The sequence below is a fragment of the Paramormyrops kingsleyae genome, chromosome 20, assembly GCF_048594095.1.
Source record: "Paramormyrops kingsleyae isolate MSU_618 chromosome 20, PKINGS_0.4, whole genome shotgun sequence".
Classification (NCBI taxonomy): Eukaryota; Metazoa; Chordata; class Actinopteri; order Osteoglossiformes; family Mormyridae; genus Paramormyrops; species Paramormyrops kingsleyae.
Genome location: NC_132816.1, coordinates 10915166 through 10938892, shown reverse-complemented (window position 1 = coordinate 10938892; position 23727 = coordinate 10915166). Strand labels below are relative to the sequence as shown.

The window sequence follows — 23727 nt, the reverse complement described above, 5'->3', positions numbered from 1 at the left end:
TTGTGACTCTTCTGCACATTACTGTATGTTTAAAGATTATATATAAGTTACAGCTAGCTAATCTTGCTCTAACTTCTCCTTTCCTCTCCCCCCTTTCCTTTCCCCTCAGTGGTTGAACCAGCTATCCGTGAAGATCAGGGCTGCACTGTCTGATTCCTCAAAATCCATCTGTTCAGATCCCACCAAATGGTTTACCAGGCCCAGAACTGTTGGACTTGCTTTATTGATTTGTTGGCTGCTGGCCACAATATGAATGAGAATATTCTTTTATGCTCTCTACATGGTGATGTACATTCTCATAGTGAAGATAAGTCCAGAAATTACAATACAGAATAATGACAGTTTGTAGTCTGACACATTGACAGCTGGGTAAATTGCAAAAAGCTGCACAATTATAAAATACATTACACTATGTTAATCATTAAAGGGAAAATTAGTTGCAAATGTATTTTGTTTTATTTCAAATTTAGATGGACTGTAGATAGTATTGGTTAAATTTGGGAAATGAAAATATAAAACTTATAATTAAGGATGCAACAAGAAAGTTATGCATGAATACTAAATCATTTGCAAACTCACAGACTATGATAGTTTTGTGGCATTGACACATTGAATTAACTAAATGAATTTGAACCCAAACTAATTTCAGATATGAAATTGAAATGCAATGGTATTATACTGGACATATATCTTAGTCAAATATACTGAAGAATAATGCACAAAAATAAATTTGCATAATTTAAGATTTTACTTTAATTACTGATATTGGGACTTTAAAGCTGTTTCATTTAGTTTGGCTACCCTGCCTGTTAACCTAGTGAAGAGTAATTTAATTCAATGATTTTGCAGTGTCTGTAGATATAGATAAATGGATCAATCCTCCGCAAAGTAAGATTCTTTACTTCACATTCTAATAAACATGCAACACTGACAAACTATATCTACAGTAATTCATTGTATAATACATAGTTTATAAAACGTGCTTACACCTGTATTAAATAGTCATAGTATTATATATAGATATTTTGTGTATTATATATAGATATTTTATAAGTCGTACGCTCAGTAACATTTTTTGATAATTTGCCAGCATATCCTTATGAGCTAGATAAAGGCCGTATTCGCCTATATTTTTGGTCCTTTAGAAGTGTGACTTTTCTTTGCTCTTGTGCGAGTTGCCAAATCTCTCTCTGCACATGCCTATGTGTCTATCACTGCTGCCTATAATCTCATACAGGGCCAGACGAACGGTCGCTTTGCAGAAATCACTGCATGCTGAGCATATCTTGTACTTTGTTGTTGCTGAGAAAGCAAGGCTAGAACATAAACCATCAAAGTGATTCTTGTAGATTGCAATGGAACTCAGCGGAAATTAACTTAAATTTTCCTTTCATTATTTTAGTAATCTACACAGGACTATAGGGTAACAACAAAGCATGTCATGATTTAATGGTCAACTCATTACAGCATCATTTAATTCACACTCATTACTAAAGTACATTAGAAAGCAATGTCCAATGCCATTCTTAGAAGATCCAAAGCCCCAAATATAGTCTATGATTGAGAAGATTGCAAACTTTGTCAACTCTGTGACTTTCAGTGCAAAGAGCGATGCCTCTTTTCCTATGACAAAATAATGCCATTAAGCTTTTAACAATGAAGTAGACCTACCTTGAGTGTTTCGTTTTCTTTTTCCACTCGCTGGAATTCAGTGTGTTCTCGTATAAGAGCGGATTCCTTTCCAGTGATCTCCTCTTTCAACTGATCCATTTGATGATTCATGGTCTTCAGTTTCTGCTTCATTTCAGTGATCTCATCCTTTATCAGAAATGATCCAATTTTCAGTATTAATATCAATGATAAAAGAAAATTGTATGTAAAGCACACATTTTTTTGTTTTGTTTTTTTTAAAAATGCAGAGCAATAAAGGAAAAACTTCAGAACTATGAATTTCCTTCCTTCCGTCCTTTTTCGGAAACCACTAGTCCTATTCAAGGTCGTGGGGGGTCCAGAATCTATCCCGGAGGCTATGGGCGCAAAGCAGGGAACAACTCAGGATGGGGCGCCAACCCATCACAGAACTGTGAATTTATACAACTAAAATGTTCCAAGCTTTGTTTTTGACTAACAATATGCTGCAAAAAAAAACAGAAGGAAACCTTTGAGCGGTATAACCATGAGATAATCTTTAGAGTAGAGCTTTCCACCTTTCTTATCAAAATCTAACTCAATAAAATGGCACTTACCAAACAGAAGATGTAATTTCCATATTAATGAGATTGTTTACTAACAGAAAATGATCTACTGGAGCTTAATGATCCAAGGGGCGAAAAGGTTGCATTATTTAACACCTACGAGTGCTAAAACAAACTGGCTGGTACCAACAGACTCGTTAAGAGTAAAGTGTACCTGAGCTTCCAGGAGGGTCTTACTGTAGAGGTTCTTGTCGGACCGCACTGCCTCATAGAGGTTCTGTTGCTGTTTCAGCTTCGTTTCAGCTTCAGCTATCTTTTTCTTGTAGTCAAAGATCTGCATTTCTCTTACTTTAATGTCTTCCATGTTTTGTAGAACCTGCCAAGTTGAACAAGAAATAACTCTGTTTATTATTATTATTATTATTATTTATTAGCATTGGTACCAATTATTATCTAATATGGACTCATCACAAGTGTTCAAAAACAGTTACAGGATTGTATATAATTAATTTATTAATCAACTGCATAGGGATGCACTTTTAGTTAATGAATGCAACTCCATTTGATGTACTGTATCACTCATCAAACTAAAAAGAGAACCATCTGGGTAAATGAAATGTATTATTATAGTACTATGATTCAGTTCATTTAATGAAGATGAGATATGAATCAGAATGTAGATTCTGTGCTGTCTTAAGGAAACTGACTATGAAAACATTTTAAAATATGAAACAGAAATATCCAAGTACATTTATAACTTCTACATTTATAACTGTCTTTTTATTTTTATTCGTCCATTCGTCAGGCTAAAGAATTCAATAAACCGAAAGCAATAAATCATTATAACAGATAAACGCTTACAAACTAGGTAATTCATTCTTAGGTATAATAAAGATGGGAACTATCATTTTAAAGCTAAATGACAATTACAATGAATGCATAGTTAAAATGTTAAACGCAACAATGAAAGTTACAGATAAAATTGATAATTTCAACAAAGTTCCATAGTTAAGATATTACAAAAGACCAAGAAATGGGTTATTTACAAAAGGACTCTATAGAGAAAGTGCCACTATTACACATTCAATTTTAACTTGCCGTTCAAGGGCTAGTAATAAAAATGAAGTAATGTTCACTCCAAAGTAAAGGTACATTAGAAAAGTAGCTGTATTGGTGCAAAAAATACATTGTATATTTTAATAATGGCAAAAAGCTAGGAATAATCAGAAATTTTGGAAATAAAACTAAGATTAAGATTTGAACCAAGATCAGAGCTTGATCTAACTCTTTCCCCGCTAACTTAACAAGCATTGCTTCTTGACAGCCATAGACAATATGGCTGTCTGATTCTTACTGTACCTAAAGCTCATGGGTCGTACATATGGTGTTTGTCACTTGATTGAGTAGTACTGTACGTGCCATAAGGGGAAAAGAAAATCATCAGGTGCATCAGTAGCCAAGAAGATACCACACAGGCACCGAAGTTGGTATAGTCATGCCTTACACGACCTTTCTACCTTGCCTTTTGTGTGAGATCGCTAGCTTCATTAATGTAGCGGTCTCGCTCCTTCTCCAGCTGGTAGATGATCTTCCGTTGTTTCTGAGCTTCCTCCCTGTAGTTCACGATCTCCTGGTTGAGATTCTTCTTTGACTGCTCATGGACCTTCACCAGACTTAGCTGCCTCTCAGTAGCATTAGTGGCCTTGATCATGTTCTGAGCAGGAAAATGCAAGGCTTTCAGTGTGAGAAACCATCAATACTGTAGATAAATATGTCAAGAGTGGAATAAAGCTGCACTGCACATTGAACAAAAGCTACACGCCAAAAATGTAACTGGTAATTTAACTGGTAATATAATTAATCTCTTGCGAATGTCTTAAGGGAGAATTTTATGCAATGATGTGATCACGTAACATGATATGCATATTTCACGTGTCAAATATGCATGTGTCACAGTGATACATTAGTTATGTATTGCTTAGCAGGTATATCTCATTAGAATTTTTTTTCCAGAAATGGAAAAAATGTATTTTTATGTACCTTGTTCAGGATATCTCTTTCTCTCACCAACTCATCCATGGCTTTCTTGTCAATTTCCAGCTGTTTTTTAGCAGATTCCATTTCTAACAAAATGATACATTTAAAATAATGCCACGTTTTCAAAACACTACAGTATTTCATTGAAACTATACTAATAACGTTGTACTACTTCATATAGCCACCAATATATCATATAACTTATTACAAATCTGAAATACCAAAACAAAGAATAAGGCCAGTTTCCATGTCTAGACTAATAATAAACCAGTGATCATTCTGAGGCAACCCCGCAAGAACATGGGAACTAACATACTGTAAGGCGGGTAAGCTGTAACTTTGGGGTATTACGAATAGTCATTGACCCAGCTGTCACCTAACATTGTCTCAGGTACTCAGCTTATGCTACTTTTGGCACTACTTAGTACAACACATTATGGTTTCCAGTCACCTTCTTGAATCATTAGCATTGCTATTAGCATTGCTATTAGCATTAATAATCAGTCACATAATAGCATGCCTTTATTTTGCATGTACGTTCAGGGACTCTTAATGAGACCATAAGGTCAGTAATGATACCAGTAAATTTAATGTAAACAAGATTCTCCAACATGGCAGAGACAGGCATGAAAAAAATGCTTTTACAGGCATTAAGCCTCTTGCCTTTTTCCAGCCCAGTTATCTGGTTTTTAAGCGTTTCTCGCTGTTGCTCTATGTCCAGTTTCTGCTCTTCCGCCTGTCGCACTCTCCTCTGGAGGGCTTCCCTCATCTTCATTAGTTTGGATATCTCCTGACGCATCTGATTTACCTCCTCCTCTTTCATCTAGTAGAAAAAACAGGCAGTCATTTTACTGGACCCAAAAACTGTCCAAGATTATTCTGTCCTAAGCCTTTACAGAAACACCTTTGAATTCTCAAAAGATTAGTCAAACAAAAAGATTAGAGTTGTGTTTTTTTTCTCTTCAAAGAGCTCTGACTGAGATCAGTATATGGTGTTTTACATATATGACAACACATGAAAATGAATCTGTGCAGGTCTGAAAGCGCTGCATTAGATAAAAACCAAGCTGTTGTCTGAAATGATAATGAAAAAAGCAAATATGGAGTGAGTGTGAGCTAAAGCAAAGTTAAAGGTAGAGCTTTGCATTTTTCTTTTTATCACTTCAAGAGAGATGCCACGCTGTAGATTTATGTACCTTGCATTTATAAGCATGATGGCTTTTTCTACATAAAATACATCCACAGTGACAAAAATGAATATACCAGCAGCATCCGGCCTTTAAAATGACTTACAGACAGCATTCTTAGTGTGTGCTCTACCTGCCATATTACCACTCAAGTAGCACATTTAAATAACTGACTGAAAACGGTCTTTTAACAGGTACAGAATACTTAGCTTAGCTATCATGTAGTGTAATACATTTAAAAATAGAAATATATATATAAATGTATATTCTCTAGTTATGCATGCAAAAAATAAAACGTAAAAAAATGTTTTATGTTACTTAGTGTATTTGATGACTTATGTATATCACTAGTGTCCCCTTGTGGATAGATTTAAAACTGCATACACTTAGTCTCCCAAAATCACCAGCAGCCCAATCATGCATTTCAAAATATACATGAAATGCATATATTAACATTTTGCAACAAGTGTCACCATATATTATACCACTTCTGTCCTTAATTTTCTTTAAATTACACTAAAGAAGTGGTTGCTTAGATCCCAGAGAGAATTCTAATTATTGATAAATACAGGATCAGTTTCAAAAGTATCTCAAAGGTGATTCTTTAAAGAAAGACTGGAGAAAGTTTTTTTTTAAATAAAGGTATGAATAAAGATGTTGTTTTATGGATGTTTGTAGTTAATGATTCATTGTGATCTACTTTGTTATTCATTTTTGAACCAAAATTTATGCAGCTCTGAAAACATTACATTTTAGATACATCCAATATGCATTAATTGCATGCAAGTTTTTCAGCTGCAGGAAGGCAAAATATTGGAAAAGTGTTCTTAATTCAGAGTCTCTCTGCCAGCTAAATATTCACGGCATACATCATTCATCTGAAATGGCTTTAAAGATTAAAGGTGCCCTAACATCAACCCTTTTTCCCCGAGAATTGCGTTATATAAGACCTTTGTCATTTTGTGATTTGACAACTTATACCTGCCAGAATTTAATAAAAGTGTGAAAGAAAGTGTCCTCTGAACTTCTGCTGTAAGTGCTCAGTCTCGTTCTTCAAATACGTACTCGGAAGCTACCTTTAGATCTGATGCCCTTTGTTGGTTCTCCAGGGACAGCTGTTCCATGCTCAGAGCATTCTGCTCGTTCTCTTGCTGGAGCTTCCCATTTCTTATATGCAGTTGCTCGAGTTCCTTTGCGGCTCTCTCATTGAGAATCTGTAAGGTCATAAGCATGGGTGTAATTCCACATGAGAACGCCACGCAGAACAGCTCTGTTTACAGTAAGCAGAAATCCAGACCAAGATTATGTTTCAACCGACCAGTTGAGTATGAAGAGTCACAGTCACAGAGTACTCAACTGCTTGGTTGAAACAAAACCTTGGGCAGGATTTGTACTTTCTGGACCTGAACTTTCAGCCTCTGCAAGCCACAACAGAGTCAATGGGCAAGCAGTTGTGTGCCTGTTGTGTGTGAGTGTTCAGTGATTGTATGCACATATCTGCAGTTTTACAGTGCAGTCTGGGATGCTAACCAAGCATTTAGCAGAACAATGAGCCAATAATTGAACTGTTTTTTACTATCCTACAATATATTTCAGCAGTTAAATGTCCAAATACAAACCATTACAAGGCATGTTAAATACAGATTGACACTGGAGACTGTACTGCTGTATCTATGGCAAGGCCAGTAACTGGTGTGGCCAGTTATTTTAGTATCAGTACAAAATAATCTCAGTGGGATTGATCTTAGGATGGCATCCAAGCCAGCCCACCTTCTGCTCTCGCAGCTGTTGCTCAAGCCTCTGCTGCTCGTCATTGCTGCGTTGGATCTGCAGATTCAGCGCTCTGATGTCCGTCTGCCTGGCATCCAGGTCAGCGTGCAGCTGTGCAACTTCCTTCTCTAACTTCTCTTTCCTGCGGCTCTCGCGGGAACACTCGTTCTGGCACACTTGGATGTCCTGCTGAAGCTGCAGCCACAAGATAGAGGGGCGGACAATGAGACACGCAAATCAGAATTCAAAGAGCATGCTAGAACACAATCAATTTCACCATGAGCTATTTAGTAAACACGGCATGAATCATTTATTTTCCACGCGACGGGCAGTGAGCCCATGTTTTATCAGAGCTGACAGGGCCAGATCTGGACCTCCGTGGGGTATGTGGCTGGTGGATGGTGGACAAGTGAAACCAAGACAATTTTTTACGTAAAGCCATTTCTATTCCATTAAAAATATTACCATACGTTTATAAAAAAAAATGGCTGGCAGCCAATTAAATCAGACCAAAATGGACTGTGTTTAGCCATTGATATTCAGGCGGGCTCTATTTTATATGAAGAACAAAACTTCAAAAACAACAATAACGAAAAATATATACAATTTATCTGAGAGTGGAAATTTCCACACTCCAGCAATTCATCGTTGAAAAGCAATACCTAATAAGATGTTTTTTTTAGTAAAAAATTGATGTAATAGGGTGTCGTGTGCAATTTATACTAAGCAAAACACTGCTTTTACGATTCAGCAGCATGGTAGATTATATTCACACCCAGGCTTGTTCCCAGGGTAAAGGGTGTATTTCAACTTAAATCATGCAAGAATGTAGAAAAAACAACATGTGGTACAACAAATATACTACACTTAACAATATCGATGTCATAAAATTTGACACGTAAAGCTTTATATAGGAGTTTTTTTCATTTGAGATAACTGTAATAGGTGAATTGACGTATTTCGTTGTTCATTATCTACACAATCATGCATTTCTCTAATAATATTACTCTTTTTCTTTCATACATTGTAAAACAGCTCAAATTGTCAGAAGTGCAATGTTATTTCGATTAATTCAAATGAATTAAGGTAGTAATTAAGGGAGCTGGATCAATACTTGCACATGTGCCTCCCATCCAGGAATTTGACCACACTGATACTGCAACCTCACTGATGCACAATTCCTCAAGAATACCTGCGATATGGTTTCCAAGGCCTTCTCTTTCGAGCCTTCCGTCTCTTCTTGATTGATGGTGGCCTTGGTGAGATTCTCCCGTAAATTCACCACTTCCGCAAGGAGTTCATCCCTCTCCTTGGTGAGATCATCTTTGATTTTCAGCAAATCATTCATACTGAAAAAGAAAATAAAATACAGAGAGCAATAAAGCTGCTCTTTCTATTCATTTCAATAAGACTTTCAATATCATGGGGCTGAAGTCCATTGGTCTATTTTTCTTTTTTAATAACATCAAACGTGACAAAGCATAAGCACTAGGGAACTGGTGTAGATGGCTAACAATATAATATTTCTACTCATATTTAGAGGACCAAAAGTGATTTACATAGCCTATGAACTGTATATTCCAACACGCTGGCACAAAAGAGTATGACTCACCTATGCTCCTGTCCTGTGGCGAAACCTTCTCCTTGCTGCACAATTTTTGTCAAGTTGGTGACATCATACTTTAAATTCTGAATGGTTTCGTCTGCAATTAGTTCCTTCTTGTGAGCAGCATCTAGCATTTCCCACGCTTTCTCTATTTCCTAAAACCAGAAAATATTTTGAGAGCACACTTCTGAATATTTGACTGGGTGAGAAAAGAAAAGTTTATTTTATCTGTCCATCTAATTCAGCACCATGCTGTAGGTCCCAGAGAACATACCTGTTTCAGGGAATTTATAGTGGTTTGATCTTCTTGGGATAACTTCAGTGCCGTGTTGATTTTGACAGAGTTGGATGCTATTTCTGCATTTAACTCCCTGCATTTTGTCATAAGTCTCTTCTCATTCTCATGGGACTTTTTTAAGGCCTTGGTCAGTTTTTCATATTCAATGCGAAATTTTTCTAGATGTTTGTCTCTACCAAGTTCATTAAGAACCTCCTGGGTCTCCTTTTCCAGCTTCTCAAAGGAGTTCTCTTCCTTTAAACAAAAAGTCAAAACTGGTATTAACATTTCGTCTCATTTTTGAAAACATACATTTTGTGTTTTGATCACAATAAGCCGCTCAGGGTTAGTAAAGTGTTAAATGGAGCATCTAACCAAAAAATTGCAAGCCAGTTGTACTCTGCTATTTCTGTAAATGGATCACCACACTACAGGGTGTGTTAAGTGCAGGAATTATAAAGACAGCTGTAAGGGAATTCTAGTACAAATTAACCTTGTTAACTTTGCTCATAGTTTAAACATGATTCTTATATGATGAAGGACATTGATTTGTGCAGTTGGATGCATTTCTGTCATTACCCACCAAAGTCAGATATACTGTACCATTACCATTGTAGTAACAAGCTTGATTATTATTTTAAAAGGGAGACAGACAGATTTCAACATTCAATTCATATTCTCAAATGTCTGATAGAAGTTTATGGTACGGACTCTAAAACATGACAGAGTAAATGAATGAAGTCAGAATGAAAGAGACATTAACAATTTCTTTTTGTTCATATCATTAACTTTGATCTAGTTACCTTGGTACTTTGTGTTAGTCTTGTGATACGAGTAACAAATACTACCATTACAACACAGTAGGTACATTGTCTACTAACAAAGAGCACAGACATTTCAGGAGCAGTGTAATTGTTATGGTACCATGAGATATTGTGCTTCCATGATAACCAAGGGCATATATTAAAGGTGTTGAAGCAGCAGGCCAAAATTTCTCAGGAGGACACATTTTAAAAGCATAGTGTGCAAAAATGCATCCAGACCACTGGGTTAGTGTGAACTGTGGGCAAGGATCAGATTGAGTTGTTTTTTCGTATTGGGTATTGCCAACTTCAGTACCATATTTTTTTTTAAAAAGGCATTCCTGTTTTCAGGACCAGTGTAATTCTCAGCAAAGGAGCTGGTACACCGGACATCTTGGTTATGTAGCGTTAAAGTGTGGCCAACCTCTTATCAACCAAAAAAAGGACTTATCAACAACAAGTTCGTAACCATGCCATGTCAGAAACATTTTGTTTTTGTAATTCCTTTATACTACTTGGACAAATCAATGCAGTGGAAAAACTTAAGAATGTGTGCAGTGAGACAATGACAGAAATAAGAGTTAAGGAAGCTGATTTCTTACAAAACAATAGGAATATGCATGTACAAAACGTTCTTTTTGTTACTGATACAGTAAGGGGAGCCCTGAAAGATCCCTGTTGCATAAAAACTGCTGTAAAATAGTAATTAACACAAAATCAAAAAAGATTAATAAAGATTTTTTTTACCTTTACTCCTATGAAATATCTAAACCATGGAGTAGTTAACTAGCTGGCTAAGTAATTGACCCATCCACCTGAAGACGTGAAAAAAAGCTTACCTCCGTCATATTTAGTGGGCTCGTGTCCTTGACGTTTATTGAACGTCGATGTAAAAATAATGTAATGTAAGGAGAAATCCCTAATGATTTATAAAATCTTATATAAATATTGTTCTGTCACAACTGTTCATTAGCGCGTGGATCAGGGACTTCGGCAACTATGTGCGTCCTTGTTTCCAGGAGACCACGCAGGTCCACGGAATGACGTGATGACGTAATTTGAGTCGCGCGTTCTCCTTTAATCCTCCCACCCCAAGGACCGAGAAGTTCCCAGAGACTGACGCGTGGCGAAAAATGTAGCTATGAGTTCCCTAGATAACGTGATGCTCCGGCCTTATTTCGAAGCAGGCCGTCAATTTCATGATCAGTAGTAAAGTAGACTTAACTGAACGAGTAACTTGCGGACGTTGCAAAGTAAAATCTGCACGTGTTTTCAACGTACTGCTTTGATGAATTGGAGACGGCAGTACATATTGCCATAGAGAGTCATTTACTGATTATATTGATAGTGTTTGGTATTATAATAACAATAATAATTATTATTGATGTTATTTATTTTGTTGTTATATGGGCTTGCAGTCTATTGTTATTATATTGCAATGCCTTAAACACAACACATCTAAATATTGGCCTGCAGGGTTAACTTGCTGTATAATACTGCGCCTATATATACATATGCATATTAATGGTAAAGGATAACAGAAAAGTCCAGTAGGGTAGGCTGGGCGGGACAATGAAATATCAGAATAGGAGTGAACGTTTTTTTATTATTATTATTATTTTTTTTTACACTAGATGGCACCTTAACACAGGTTAGCTAATGAATAAATACTTAATTCAAATAATTATATTCTGCGTCTGGTATGTCATGTTCTGTTTATTAATTTACGTGCGTGTTTGACAAGAACAGCCAGTAACTTCAACCAAAATCACTTTCATATCTCCGCTATTAATTACTTCTTCAGACTTTGAGAGTCAACTACTTTAAAAACACAAATGTGAGTAATTTCCGAAGCGTTCCTCTTACAAAGAACGTACATCCGTAATACTAAATTCGAAATATATTTTTATTTGTTGTGTGTCTGTGCTTTAACTTAAGTTTACGGAATTGGCTGCGGTTTATATTTACATAAGATGAATGATCGCCCGGAGAAAGAAGGGTGACTGACGTTTGAGAGCTCATCAACGTGGACTAGACACGTACTGGTATGTCTGAATAAATAACGAAAACAGCCGAGCAGTACTAAACAGAGGAGTATGTATACCACGTACCACGCTGAATAACAATTAAATCATTGGTAAATATCGATACAAATACTCCATGATGTTTTATCTTTGTCAGAGTGGTATGCCTGACTTAGAATGCTGAAAAAATGAGTTTTGAGGGAGGTGCTTATACCTATACTTATTCATGCGAACAACAGTTCATTGACCTGCTGCTGGTCTTTTTTCTTTTTTTCCCCTCCTTCCAACAACCGGTGTCTTCTGGGTGACGTTTGTACTAAAAATGGTTCATTAAAACGTTTTTTTCCCTTCTTCTGCTTCTTCCCAGAGAATCTCTATGTAGTTCTGTGTACGGTGTTTCACCGTGAGCATAACAAAACTGAATGAGCAAGATATTCAGTAAAGCATTAAGATTTGGACTGAACACCTGGCCTTTTGTAGATCAGGCATGGGGAATAGCGTCTCGGGCGTCCCGTCTTTGCAAAGAGGACACCAAAGCAAATTTCAAAGATTTCCAAACTCTTACAAAGGTAAGTAAATCTACAAACTTTACTACCTCGACAATGTCAGGTCTTTGTGAAATGAGTTGGTATTTGGGACTACAAATGCAATAATATTTACAAATAAATAAATGGTTGGAATATATTTAATAGGCTGTAGAATATAATTTTGGAATGTATGTTGCCCTTCCCTTGTGCGCTACCGTCTTATATTATTCTCTTGGAAACACTGTAACGTGGACATAAATAGATCATTATATAAGGAGTTCATTCTGTCTGCTGCTTACGCAATACACGCGTAAATTAATTGATAAAACGCGTGTTTACGTGACAATGAGAGTCATACTGATGAGCTGCTTTTGAAGTGTACGGCTCTGAAGCCTGTGAATGTTAGATTAAAACCAAAGCTCGTTTTGAGTGGTAATACACCGACATGGCAGCCATGCTACTTGAGAAAGTGTGGTGCTGAAGGACAGCGCCAGAGAGTAGACAGTAAAGTTTGTCTCATTATGTTAAATTTTAATCTTTTTTATTGTTTTTTTTTACCAAGTTAATAAAGCTGTCGATTTTTTATTCCCTGTAACGGTCAACTTTGCTTTGACTCGAATAAGAGAAAAAGAAAGTGAAGAATACCGCAGTCCTAATGTTAACGGGAGAGGCGATCACGTGATGCGTCATTCGCGTCAAACTGAGTGGGAGCAGAGGAGACATGAATATCGCAGCTACAGGTACAATCCCTGAGGCTGTGACAGAAAACAGTGGCTGCATTTATGTGACGCATATATCACCGTCCTGAGCATATATGACAAGTGCTTTTAAAGTTTCATATGAATCTGAATTAAGTTAATTATAAATGTAGCCCCATAAGCTAACAGTAATATATGCAAGATAAAGTGACATTGAGAAAGGTAAATGAATACAAAATGTTTCAACTAGTACTAGAGTGCTGCAGGTGCCATTGATAAGCAACAGATTAATCATTCATGTTTTGATTTTTATAGTGGAAAAAAAATCTTTCTTTCTCACATGCCTACAAAATACATGAATGTTCCTAAAAGAAACTCGGAAGGACGATGAAATGATTCCACGCCAAAATAAAGGTGGGGGTGACACCGGATCAATGAGTAGCACTGTGGCCTCAACACCTGGCCCTGTGTGTCTGTTCTCTGGTTTTCTCCAGTAGTCCAAATAAGTGCAGCTGTCACCAGTGAAGACCTGGCAACCCATTCAGGGTACCTTCTGCCCTGTGTTTTCTTGGATGGATTCCAGGTTCCCTGTGACTGGATAAGTGGCTATGGACGCATGGATGGATGGATGGATGGATAAATGGATGGAAAATGTATTAAAGAATTATTATTATAAATAAGAAAATAATGGACCATAATAAATCTGAAGTGTTGCTTAGTTGCTTCTGGCTTTGGCAATTACTGTGCTGAGGGGAAGTTTGTCATCCGAAGCCATTCACGGTAGTTTTATTTTTTTCTTTCTTTCTTTTTTTTTTTTCTAGTGTGGACATTGGGTCTATGTGGAGGAGAGAGAAGGAATGATGTTAGGTGTGGGCGTTTGGAATTCAGGGGCCAGGGAATTAGCACAGAAAAGCAATTTATAGTGTAAATTTGTGTAGCCTCATTTGCAGAGTACATCAGCATGCAAATGGAGGAAGAAACAGGGCCAGAGCAAATTGCTATGCACTCTCATCAGGCAGGAAGCAGGGTCATTCCAGAGCAGAGGATAATCCTACCAGTAATGAGAGACAGGTTCTTGCACCTGAAGTACTCAGCTGCCACAAGCCATTCTTTTCTTCAATCATATATAATAGGATAAGTATATTTACAAAGTGCTTAGTTCCTTTACAGAATTTGTAAGGTTACTCCAGTCCTGTATTAAACGATGTCACAGTAATAAGGTGACGGTTAGGCATTAGAGAGAGAGTTAGACGCAATGCAGTTTCTTGTTATTTGCAGTTATCGAACTGCACTTTAAAAAATACAGTGTTTTGAAACCTTGATGTGCATGAAAAATGGAATGGTTGTACCACCTGGTGCTTGTAAACAACACATAAAAATAGAGAACCGGAGGAAAAAAAAGTTTTTTTTTTTATTTTTTTGCGGTGAACACCATTTGCAATCAATCTGCCACTTTGTGGGAGTGCGCTACACGATGTACCACATTGACTGGAGTAATGTTTTCATTTTGGCTGGTATGTGGCAGCAGGGTTGTGTGCTGTTGCCTTAGAACATTGGTTGGCAACATTTGAGCAGACGGATAGATGGACATCGTCTGATAAAATTGTACTCCCAGTGCTACAATGTACTGGGCTCCTGTACTTTTTAGAGACAGAAATGCCTAATTTTGGCAACATTCTGAAGGGCATAACAAATAATTTATATTCCTTTTAAGCAACCTACCTGGAATAACTGATTCTTAATGAACAGGTCTGGAGATCCTAAATAGCTATTACCTTCAGTTGAACGTATAGAGTGCAATCAATTGCTGTTACCTTGGAGACTGATATTTTCATTAAACAAGTCTTAATCAGGGAGTTTGGTTCTAGCAGGAAGAGAATGAAAACACAAATGGATTATTTGCTTAGTTTGAATCAATAAACAAATAATACATTATTTGTATAAAATAACCTGTGCCCACGAAAGTTGTTTGTTATTGAATTGGCTGAAACTGAAAGAACGCAAATGCATATGGTGTGTGTTTAAAGTTTATTATGAGTATTGGACAAGTAAAATATACACAACTGCTTTAATACTTGTAAATACATTAGCAATCGCATCAGATTATATTCTAGAAGACACGGGTAGGTAATTTGATGTTTAAAGTTTACGTTCGAAGATTTAGATGGCATGTGATAGAAATAGTTGAAAATGAGTTTTGAAATAGGTTTAACACATTACTGTTTGGTGGCGTTCTTTGTCAGCCGTCAAAATTACAAGTGAAGGCCTAAAGCTTTGTTTGTAGTTATAAAAATATACATGCTTTTGTGTGTGTGTATGTGTGTGTGTGTAGGGGGGGATATGTGGGGAACAATGCCTTGTTTGTAATTATGTAAAAATATACATGCTTATATATGTGTGTGGGGGGTTATGTATATGAACCATTGTGGGGACAATTTTTATAAACATCTGTGACTGCAATCAAAAAACTAAAAATGCCAACAGTTTTGTATTTTGCTTGGTTAAGGTTATGGCTGGGTAGGGATTAAGGTTGTCACTGTTGGGATTAGGTTTTTATAAAGAAATTAATGGAGAGTCTCCACAAATATATAATTAGAAATCTGTGTCTGTGTATTTGTGTGTGTGTGTGTGTGTGTGTGTGTGTGTGCATGTGTGTGTGTTTTTTTACTCTAATATGGTCCTACTACAACGCTGCTACGAGACTGTGCCACAAGGCTAAAGCATACCTCACCTTCGAAATCATCGTTTTTAGTCCTGTAATATTCAGACAGGGAGAGCATTTTGAGTGCAACCAAGTAGAGTTTTTCTTCTGCTGTCGCAAATTATAGTCAGTCACTGCAGGAGGCAGTTGCATTACTACCCTTATAAGACGTCCAAATCTGTTTATTGAACAAGTGCTCATAAGCACAGTTGCATTTTCTTTCAATAAAAAGGAACAGATATAAGCATAGCCGGGCACTTTTTATAGTGCTCTGTGTGAAACCTGTAAAGCACATTACATCTGCAGCCTGTTCACAATCATGTGAATGTGTAAAAATCAGATATGAGCAGAAGTCCAGAGGAATTGCATATTAATCCAAAGGAGGTACCTATTCAGCCATGTTTCCTTGACAACAGAGTGTGACATGTAAACTGTTTCCATGGCAATTATTCCTGAGAGCTATCAACAGGAGATAATAATAGAAGGGAGACAGAAATGTGTGATCCGGCACTCCGGCAGTACTGTTAAAGGAACATACGTGTTTTTGTAATATTCATTATAGGTCTTTGCTTTAGTTATTTTTTCTTTGGGTTGATCTCTGTTTTCTGGCCTCTGTCAAAGATTTCAAACAAGAATGTTCCATTGATTGTATTTATTTATTCCACCAGGCTCCAAGAGTTTGGCTCTTAGAAAGGGTTTTCTGTACCCATGATGTCAGAGCCACATTGTTTGCCAAGGCAGATATGTTGATGAAACTCTGTCATGATGATCTATGTAACGTTTTCTGTACTGAGATGGCTTTAATATGTGTTTCTATTACAGTCAGCCCTGGAATATACTTGCTTTACACTCCCAAATATCAATTCAAATTCCAGACTTCAAAAAGTTAGAAAGTCATGCACTTTTCTTAACTGAAGATTCTTACTTGGCTAACATGGTTGATGTAAGCATATATATGGCAAAAAAAAAAGTTTTCCTTCGCATTCTCTTCGCTCGATACACTCTGTAAATGAGTTGGAACAACTGGCAATGTAAATGTAAAATAAGAATGTGGACTCAGAGCCAGAAATGAACACAGACTAGAGGAGCGATTACCACGGAGCTGGGCTCACACCCATGACGATCTGTGGGCAGAAATGCCACAACGCTACAGCTGTCCCTTGAATCTTGAGTCACGCCCGAACTGAGGTCTTCTCAACTCCATGAGGAGACGACGGAATACAAATTGCGTAATGGGTACAAAATGTTACTGAAGTGTGGACACCAGGCATACAAAAGAGGCATTCAAGCCAATCTACATGTGCTTCTTATAAAGCCTAATCTACCTGCAGAATTTGTAAGCAAGATAATTATAAGATAATAAGTGTAACTAATCTCAGCTCTTTTTTCAATTATCTGTGTATACAACTCTGTTGTACAAGTTCTTCATTAAAATACAAAATGTAATTTATGGCTTATAAAACCATATAATTTGGAGAGTGCTAAAGCATGCAAACAATTTACCAAAAAATTGTGGAAGCTTGCAGAAAACTATACCTTGCAATTAATTTAAACCTCCATGCTTTCATCCTTTAATTTCCAGATCACCATGCTCCTAAATCAGTATGCATTTGTTTAATAAATGATGCAGCCATTGAATAGATAAAGAGCAATACAATAATTGTCACAATTTCATGCAGCACAAGTTCCAGTATTTTTGACTGAATCACACTCCAGAGAAAATGCAATGGAAATCTGAAGGCAAGGCAAAAACCAGTTGTACGTGAACTGTAAGAAAATGGAAACCATGTTAAACTTCGACTCTTTTGCTTTGACATTCTCAATGTTATGTAAAGCTGTAAGACTTGGACACAAATCAGGAATGAATAAGCATGTGGATTCAGGGTGTGCTGATGAGAGAGGCTTTGTGGAGATCCCTCCCCAGAGAGATCGCGTCATTGTTCTGTGAGCATGTTCTGTACATCGTGGCACATGAATGTGCGGTTAGCCTGACCCACAGTACAAGCCATCCTGCAAGGCAGTACCCAGTGGGACATGGTATTCCTGTTTCCGCTCCATTTCTGGTTGTTTCATATCCACATGAAAGGACAACAGCTTATTGTTTCGGGGACTTTACAGCTGATATAAATTGCTTTCTAATTGGATATTTAATTAAGAGATGAGATTGACATGGTCAAGTGTCAATTCTCTATAATGTTAGAAAACATATTCATTTACCAACAAGTTTCCTTTCAAAAGTTATTTCAAATGCTGTATGGATTGAAATTTGTAAGGATTTTGCTCAACGTTCAAAGTATAATTTTTGAAGTATCCCCACTATACTATAGTCTTAGGCCCTATTTACACTTGGTTTTAAAATGCATCTTGGGCAATCAGATGACAGTTGGACAGCCAAGACACATTGCCGTTGAAACCTATGTCTATCATGCATCTCTGCTGACCACTTGCGTTCAGATTTCATTACCACCTATGTCATTTCCGCTAGAAGGTCAAATGCCCTCAGGCACAATTATTGTGACGTCCTTGTCGGGGATGTAACAGGATACATTAGTGATTTGACTGATTGGATCACAATGTGTCTTGGCGGTTGTTTACATTTGTATTTAGCGCTGTCCACTTGTTATCTAATCGTCCAAGAACGCATTTTAAAACCAACTGTAAACAGGATGTTAGGGCTCTATTTTCCACCTGCACAAAAGGCGACGTAAAGTGGTTTGCTAGTTACTTACCAGCACATTTCTCAGTTTCACACCAGGCGCACGTCGTCAAAATAGTAAATGATTTGGCGCTCGTGGTGTTTTTTGAACGAGGCACATTGTCGGCGCTTTGTTATTTTAAGGCAGTGCAATGTCATTGTGCCTTTGACCAACAAAAAGCGATCTGATGATGCCATAAAACGAGGACACACTTGCTGCTACCTCATCTCACGCCGGCTTCACCTCGAAGGGCTTAGGTGGACCAGTGTGGCTCCTGTAGATGCTTTGCTTGCGCATATTGACTTCACGCACGAGCATGTCCGTTTCCTCGTGCGAAAAACGATCTGGCTTGCCTGGCAAATGCCTCATTGTAACAGCAATCTGCAGTAGATCATGCGCCCCTACCTTTTAAAGGTGAGGTGGCACACCATTCCGATTGGTTCGTTGCTTGTTATGCCCAAAACACCCCTCTGAATAATTAAGAGAGTTGACCACCTTTTTCCGCATTTTTCCAAAGTCTGTTTTTTCCGCCGTCAAAATAGAGCCCTTAGTCAGCAAGGCATTAAACTATTATCATACAGAGGTGCAATTTATAAACCCATATACCATAACATATGAGTTACTTGAATAACATCTATATAGCAAACCCTAACCTACAAACCACAATGAAGATCATGCCTTGTAGTTGTGTGGAATGGAAATCATTTTTTTTCTCTTGTTCAATAACCAATCATAATAAAATTAAAAAAGCAAACAACACTTTTCACCTTTAAGTTATATACAATAAAGCTTCCAGCTAGCATTAGCATTTACGTTGACGGCTCTGCACTTCTCTACCACTTCTTAGGGAGGATGGATGTGTTTGCTTGCCTCTTTAACATAGTGTATTGATGTACAATACATACATCATGTGTTTAAAATCTATGCTCCACATAGCAAATATATGTATATGTATGCATACATACTTCTATCAAAGCATATACTCTGCGTAAACAAATGCAAGTCAATTTCGTTCTATATTGTGGAGTGTTATGGACATGTTATCAATCTAGACATGTTTTTACCTATGGCAGACAAAGCAGCACACACTGAAAGGCTTGTACATCATCAGCTTTTCATTGTTGGAAATTAACTGCATGGCCGTCTTGTTTCCTGCATCATTCCACTTCCTGGTTTGTCCCGCAGCCAGTGTTAATCATCAGAGAGGCAGTAGCATTCCCCAAAGTGGCACTGTGTCAAAGCCTTTGAATGCCAGCCTGCTTTATTTTTACAATCAACCTGCTTGTCATCTCGGTTTAATAAAAAGTCCTGAGATGGTCCTGTATCATGATTCATAGACTCCCTGGCGTGTTTCCATCTCCTCAGATCCTCAGATTAAGAGGTAGATTAAAAAAGGGCTTGATTCCTGTAATAAAATACATATGAGCTGCTAGGATTTTAATAAGAGTCAGAATGGAATTTAAGTCAGCTTCTGTAAATAATCACCATTCCTGTGTCATTCATTTTCATTTCTTTGTCCTTTAAAGAATATATGTCCTTTACTCAAAGTGGCTGTTGTTATGGACTTTGGAATTTGATGAAATGATATATTAGCATATAGGTGAAAGATTGCTGATTCAGAGGTCACTTTTGTGAATGCAGACTTTTCAGAAGACACTGGAATCAGGATTCTTGACGCAGAAATGGCAAACGTTTTCAAATGTAACGATCTGCACAGCAGTAAAAAGACTATGAAACCACACCTTCATTGCCACAACCCTGAACTGGAAAAGTGACTCGCTTGTTAGTAATTATCATCAATATGATATAGCAAACGTTTAATCAAGATGGAACAAAAAAATCAAACATAACATCAAACAAAAAGGAGTCCCACGGAGCAGAGGTACATTGTCTTTTTTAATTTAGTTTTGTTCATCGTTTTGCACGAGCCTTAAGATGGGACAGACCTCCACACTGTACAGTTTAACAAAGAACAGATGATGTCCAAAATCTGCAGTCTTGGCTTTTTTTATATACACTTTCTAACTGCATTTCCAATATTACCGTAATAATTGGCCGTACTGTAGATATAATTTACTGTAGCTATCTAAATGTGGTTAAATATGTTTCTGTCAAAAAAAACAACAAGCCTCAGCACAGGTTAATGAAATAAAAGAGACAACAGACTGAACAGTCATTTGTACCATGCTGCCCATTAATATAATATGTGTAATGAGCTCCAGGACTGCTGGCTAACACAGTTACCTCAGCAGGCCTCATCCATCTCCTATGCATGATTTAACAAACTGACAACGGACATTTGAAGCGCCATCTACACTCGGTGGTCAGTTTATGGGGTATACCTGCTCGCCAATGAGAGCGGCCGGCACCTCCAAACAGCCAATCATGTGACTGCAACTCAATTCATGCAACACACAGGCAGGGTTGGGAGGCACTCAAACTGTTCAACCAAGCATTCAAACGACTAATATACCCTACCTAAGCAATTTAGAAAGCAGTGTGGTCATTTGTACCAAACATGGTGGTCCCAGCATCTCAGAAACAGCTGCCCTCCATGGATTTTCATGCACTGCAGTGTCTAGTGTTTACAGAGTATAATGTGATCAACAAAAAACATCAGTAACACTTTATTGAGGGGACATATGAAATGTAGTATTATGCCATTACTTAACAACAAAGTAAGTCTTAGTTATGTACTAATCTCATGTTAATTCATCATTAATGAATCATGACGCATGTTTTATCTCAAGCATGTACTACAGTACTAAGGAATTTGAAGGAACAAGTAATGAATAAAACAAGTGAAATACTGATCTCGTGTTTGTTCATCATGTATGAATCAAGACATCTTTCATTCTAAGTAGCGACTATTGTATGATTTATATTTCAGTATTAACTGACTTATTACTAAGCATTTGTATACTCGAGTAAAGTGTTACCAAAACATCTAGCAAATGGCTAAACACACCTTGTTAATGAGAGAAGTATGAGGAAAATGGTCAGACTCAATAAAGGCAACAGGAAGAGCACAAGTGCAAAACTAACAGCTCAGTGCAACAGTGACATGCACAATGGATACTGAATAATCTACACAAAGTGTGTGTGTGTGTGTGTGTGTGTGTGTGTGTGTGTATACATACACAGCCACGGAAACAATCATTTTTATTTTTATATATATTTTCTATATTTTAAAACAAATCTGCATTTATAAATCCTGGGTTAACCATGGTACTGCTGGCAGAAGGCTATGCTGACCTGGTTCAAAATTTGAAAGGCAGCAGAACACAAGAAGTGAAGCAGGAGACTCTGGGAAGGACCAGAAACCAGCCAGGTAAAGGGCGGAAGTGAGTTTCTAATGCCAGAGAGGACCGTCAACTTATCCAAGAGTATGAATCATAGGATGACATCAAGTAACTTTCAAAAGGAATGGGAAACATTAAGTGCAGGTGTGAAGTGCACTGCAAGGACAGTTCGTATCAGGCTTCTAGAAGCAGGACTGAAATCTCATAAAGCAAAGAAGCCCTTCATTAATGAGAGACATGGAAGAACCAGGCTGCATTTTGCAAAAAAAAAAAAGAATGTATTATTCACTGATGCACACCCATGAATTGAGAAATGAGTGACACAAAAAATGTTCTTTGGTCTCTTAATCAAAGGCTAATTAGGTGAACTAGCAAAATAATAGGATTTCTGCTAAAACATCTGTTTATCCAACCTAATAGAAAAGATCTGGAACATTGATTAATTAATTTACTGAAAATACTAAATAAAAAAGCAATGTCTACACTCATACATAAATATTTTAAGGGGATTTAACCTGAGCCCTTTAAATATATAATTTTGATTGCAGTAAGTATGTTGTCACTAAGGATGAGTTTAACGATACATATGCAACAGATGGTCAATAGATTTTTATATGCTGTTAACATCCTGTGTAATTATGCAACATGAATATTGCTCACAATAAAAAGCCACAATGAGCCACTGGTCAGTGTTGGTGTTCAACTTTTTCTGCATTCCAGTTTTTACTTTATGTGCATTTTACATTACACTGCACGTCATAATCAGGTTTCATAAAAACCAGCAATTGCTCTGGAGTTTTAAAAATAGAACACTGATACGTCATAAACAAATCTCTGATCCCGTAAACCTCATGGCAGCACGTGTGGTGATTTGGCCCTGTTTATAAACAGAAATCAGATGGGAAATACAAATGCAAATGGTATCAGGAACGATTTTCTGTTCTTGTAAATATCCACTGATCACCTGGGGACGTGTTTATCTACCCTAATCTGCATGAGAGATGGGCCTTTCGTACAGGTGATCTCACATCCTCTCCTTCATTTAGAAATGTTCATTGACGAAATACATAATCAAACTATAAAGCAAATATTGGGCAGCTGTTTACATATAATAGTATATGGTAATAGTTACCTTATGTGGTATTTACATATGGTAAAAACTATATACTTTATATAAAATGAAAATGAAAGCTAACTGGGTAAACTGGATAAGGAAGAGGATTTCTGCTAAAGAATTAAAATTTTATTTTAATACGGTGTTCATTTGAATTTATTTAAGTAAATAAGGAAAATCAAAATTCTCAACCTCCGTAAAAGGGTATTTTTGTGGATAAATAACAGTCATTAACTTCAATTAGTCCCCATCATCTACCAAAATGACATTGTTGTTTACGTCAAAGATATTTTTTTTTTCATTGTGAAAAATGCTGGTTATGTCATCATGAAAAGTTATGCCCGGGCCAGAATTTTTTTACACTTATATATTTATTGATTAGCTAATTTATTAATTGGCATTTGCATATCAGATATCGCATGAGAGAACTTTTTGTTAGCTGTTTTGTTATGTGGCTCATAACAAAGTGGCTCATTTATAGTATATTTATGAACTGCGGGAAGTTGGTCACATTTTGTCTGGTTTTATACTCCATGAAACTCCTTTTTTATGCATAGTTTTGCCATGTAAACATTGAGGTAGCTGTACCCTCCTGCTCTAGTAATGTAAAGAATAATGAATACCATGACACCAAGTCATTACGATATACTGAATGGATACTATTTAGTCAGCCAAAAGAACAATGTATTCAGTAACAAAATATTGTGACCATACTTCAGTAGTACAAAGGATCTGTTTGGAGCATTGACTAATTAATTAGCTGAAAAGACTTAATAAAAAAGCAATATCC

At 36.9% G+C, this 23727-nt stretch overlaps 2 protein-coding genes across 3 annotated transcripts in view; one reads left to right on the top strand and one right to left on the bottom strand.

Moving 5' to 3' along the window:
• Nucleotides 1–10894, bottom strand: part of cfap58 (cilia and flagella associated protein 58) — a 39454-nt gene extending 28560 nt beyond the window's left edge. The window contains exons 1-11 of the mRNA XM_023797883.2: nucleotides 10715–10894; nucleotides 9070–9327; nucleotides 8802–8950; nucleotides 8382–8538; nucleotides 7190–7384; nucleotides 6496–6633; nucleotides 4896–5055; nucleotides 4236–4318; nucleotides 3718–3909; nucleotides 2410–2571; nucleotides 1672–1818 (exon numbers count right to left, since the gene is read on the bottom strand). Of these exons, the coding sequence (XP_023653651.1) occupies nucleotides 1672–1818; nucleotides 2410–2571; nucleotides 3718–3909; nucleotides 4236–4318; nucleotides 4896–5055; nucleotides 6496–6633; nucleotides 7190–7384; nucleotides 8382–8538; nucleotides 8802–8950; nucleotides 9070–9327; nucleotides 10715–10723 (1650 nt within the window). The 5' untranslated portion in view covers nucleotides 10724–10894. The remainder of the gene's footprint in view (nucleotides 1–1671; nucleotides 1819–2409; nucleotides 2572–3717; nucleotides 3910–4235; nucleotides 4319–4895; nucleotides 5056–6495; nucleotides 6634–7189; nucleotides 7385–8381; nucleotides 8539–8801; nucleotides 8951–9069; nucleotides 9328–10714) is intronic.
• Nucleotides 10895–11957: 1063 nt separating this feature from the next.
• The window catches only part of neurl1aa (neuralized E3 ubiquitin protein ligase 1Aa), a 63522-nt gene continuing 51752 nt past the window's right edge, over nucleotides 11958–23727 (top strand). For both annotated transcript variants that reach the window (XM_023797908.2, XM_023797927.2), the window contains exon 1: nucleotides 11958–12468. In XM_023797908.2, the coding sequence (XP_023653676.2) occupies nucleotides 12387–12468 (82 nt within the window). In that variant the 5' untranslated portion in view covers nucleotides 11958–12386. The remainder of the gene's footprint in view (nucleotides 12469–23727) is intronic.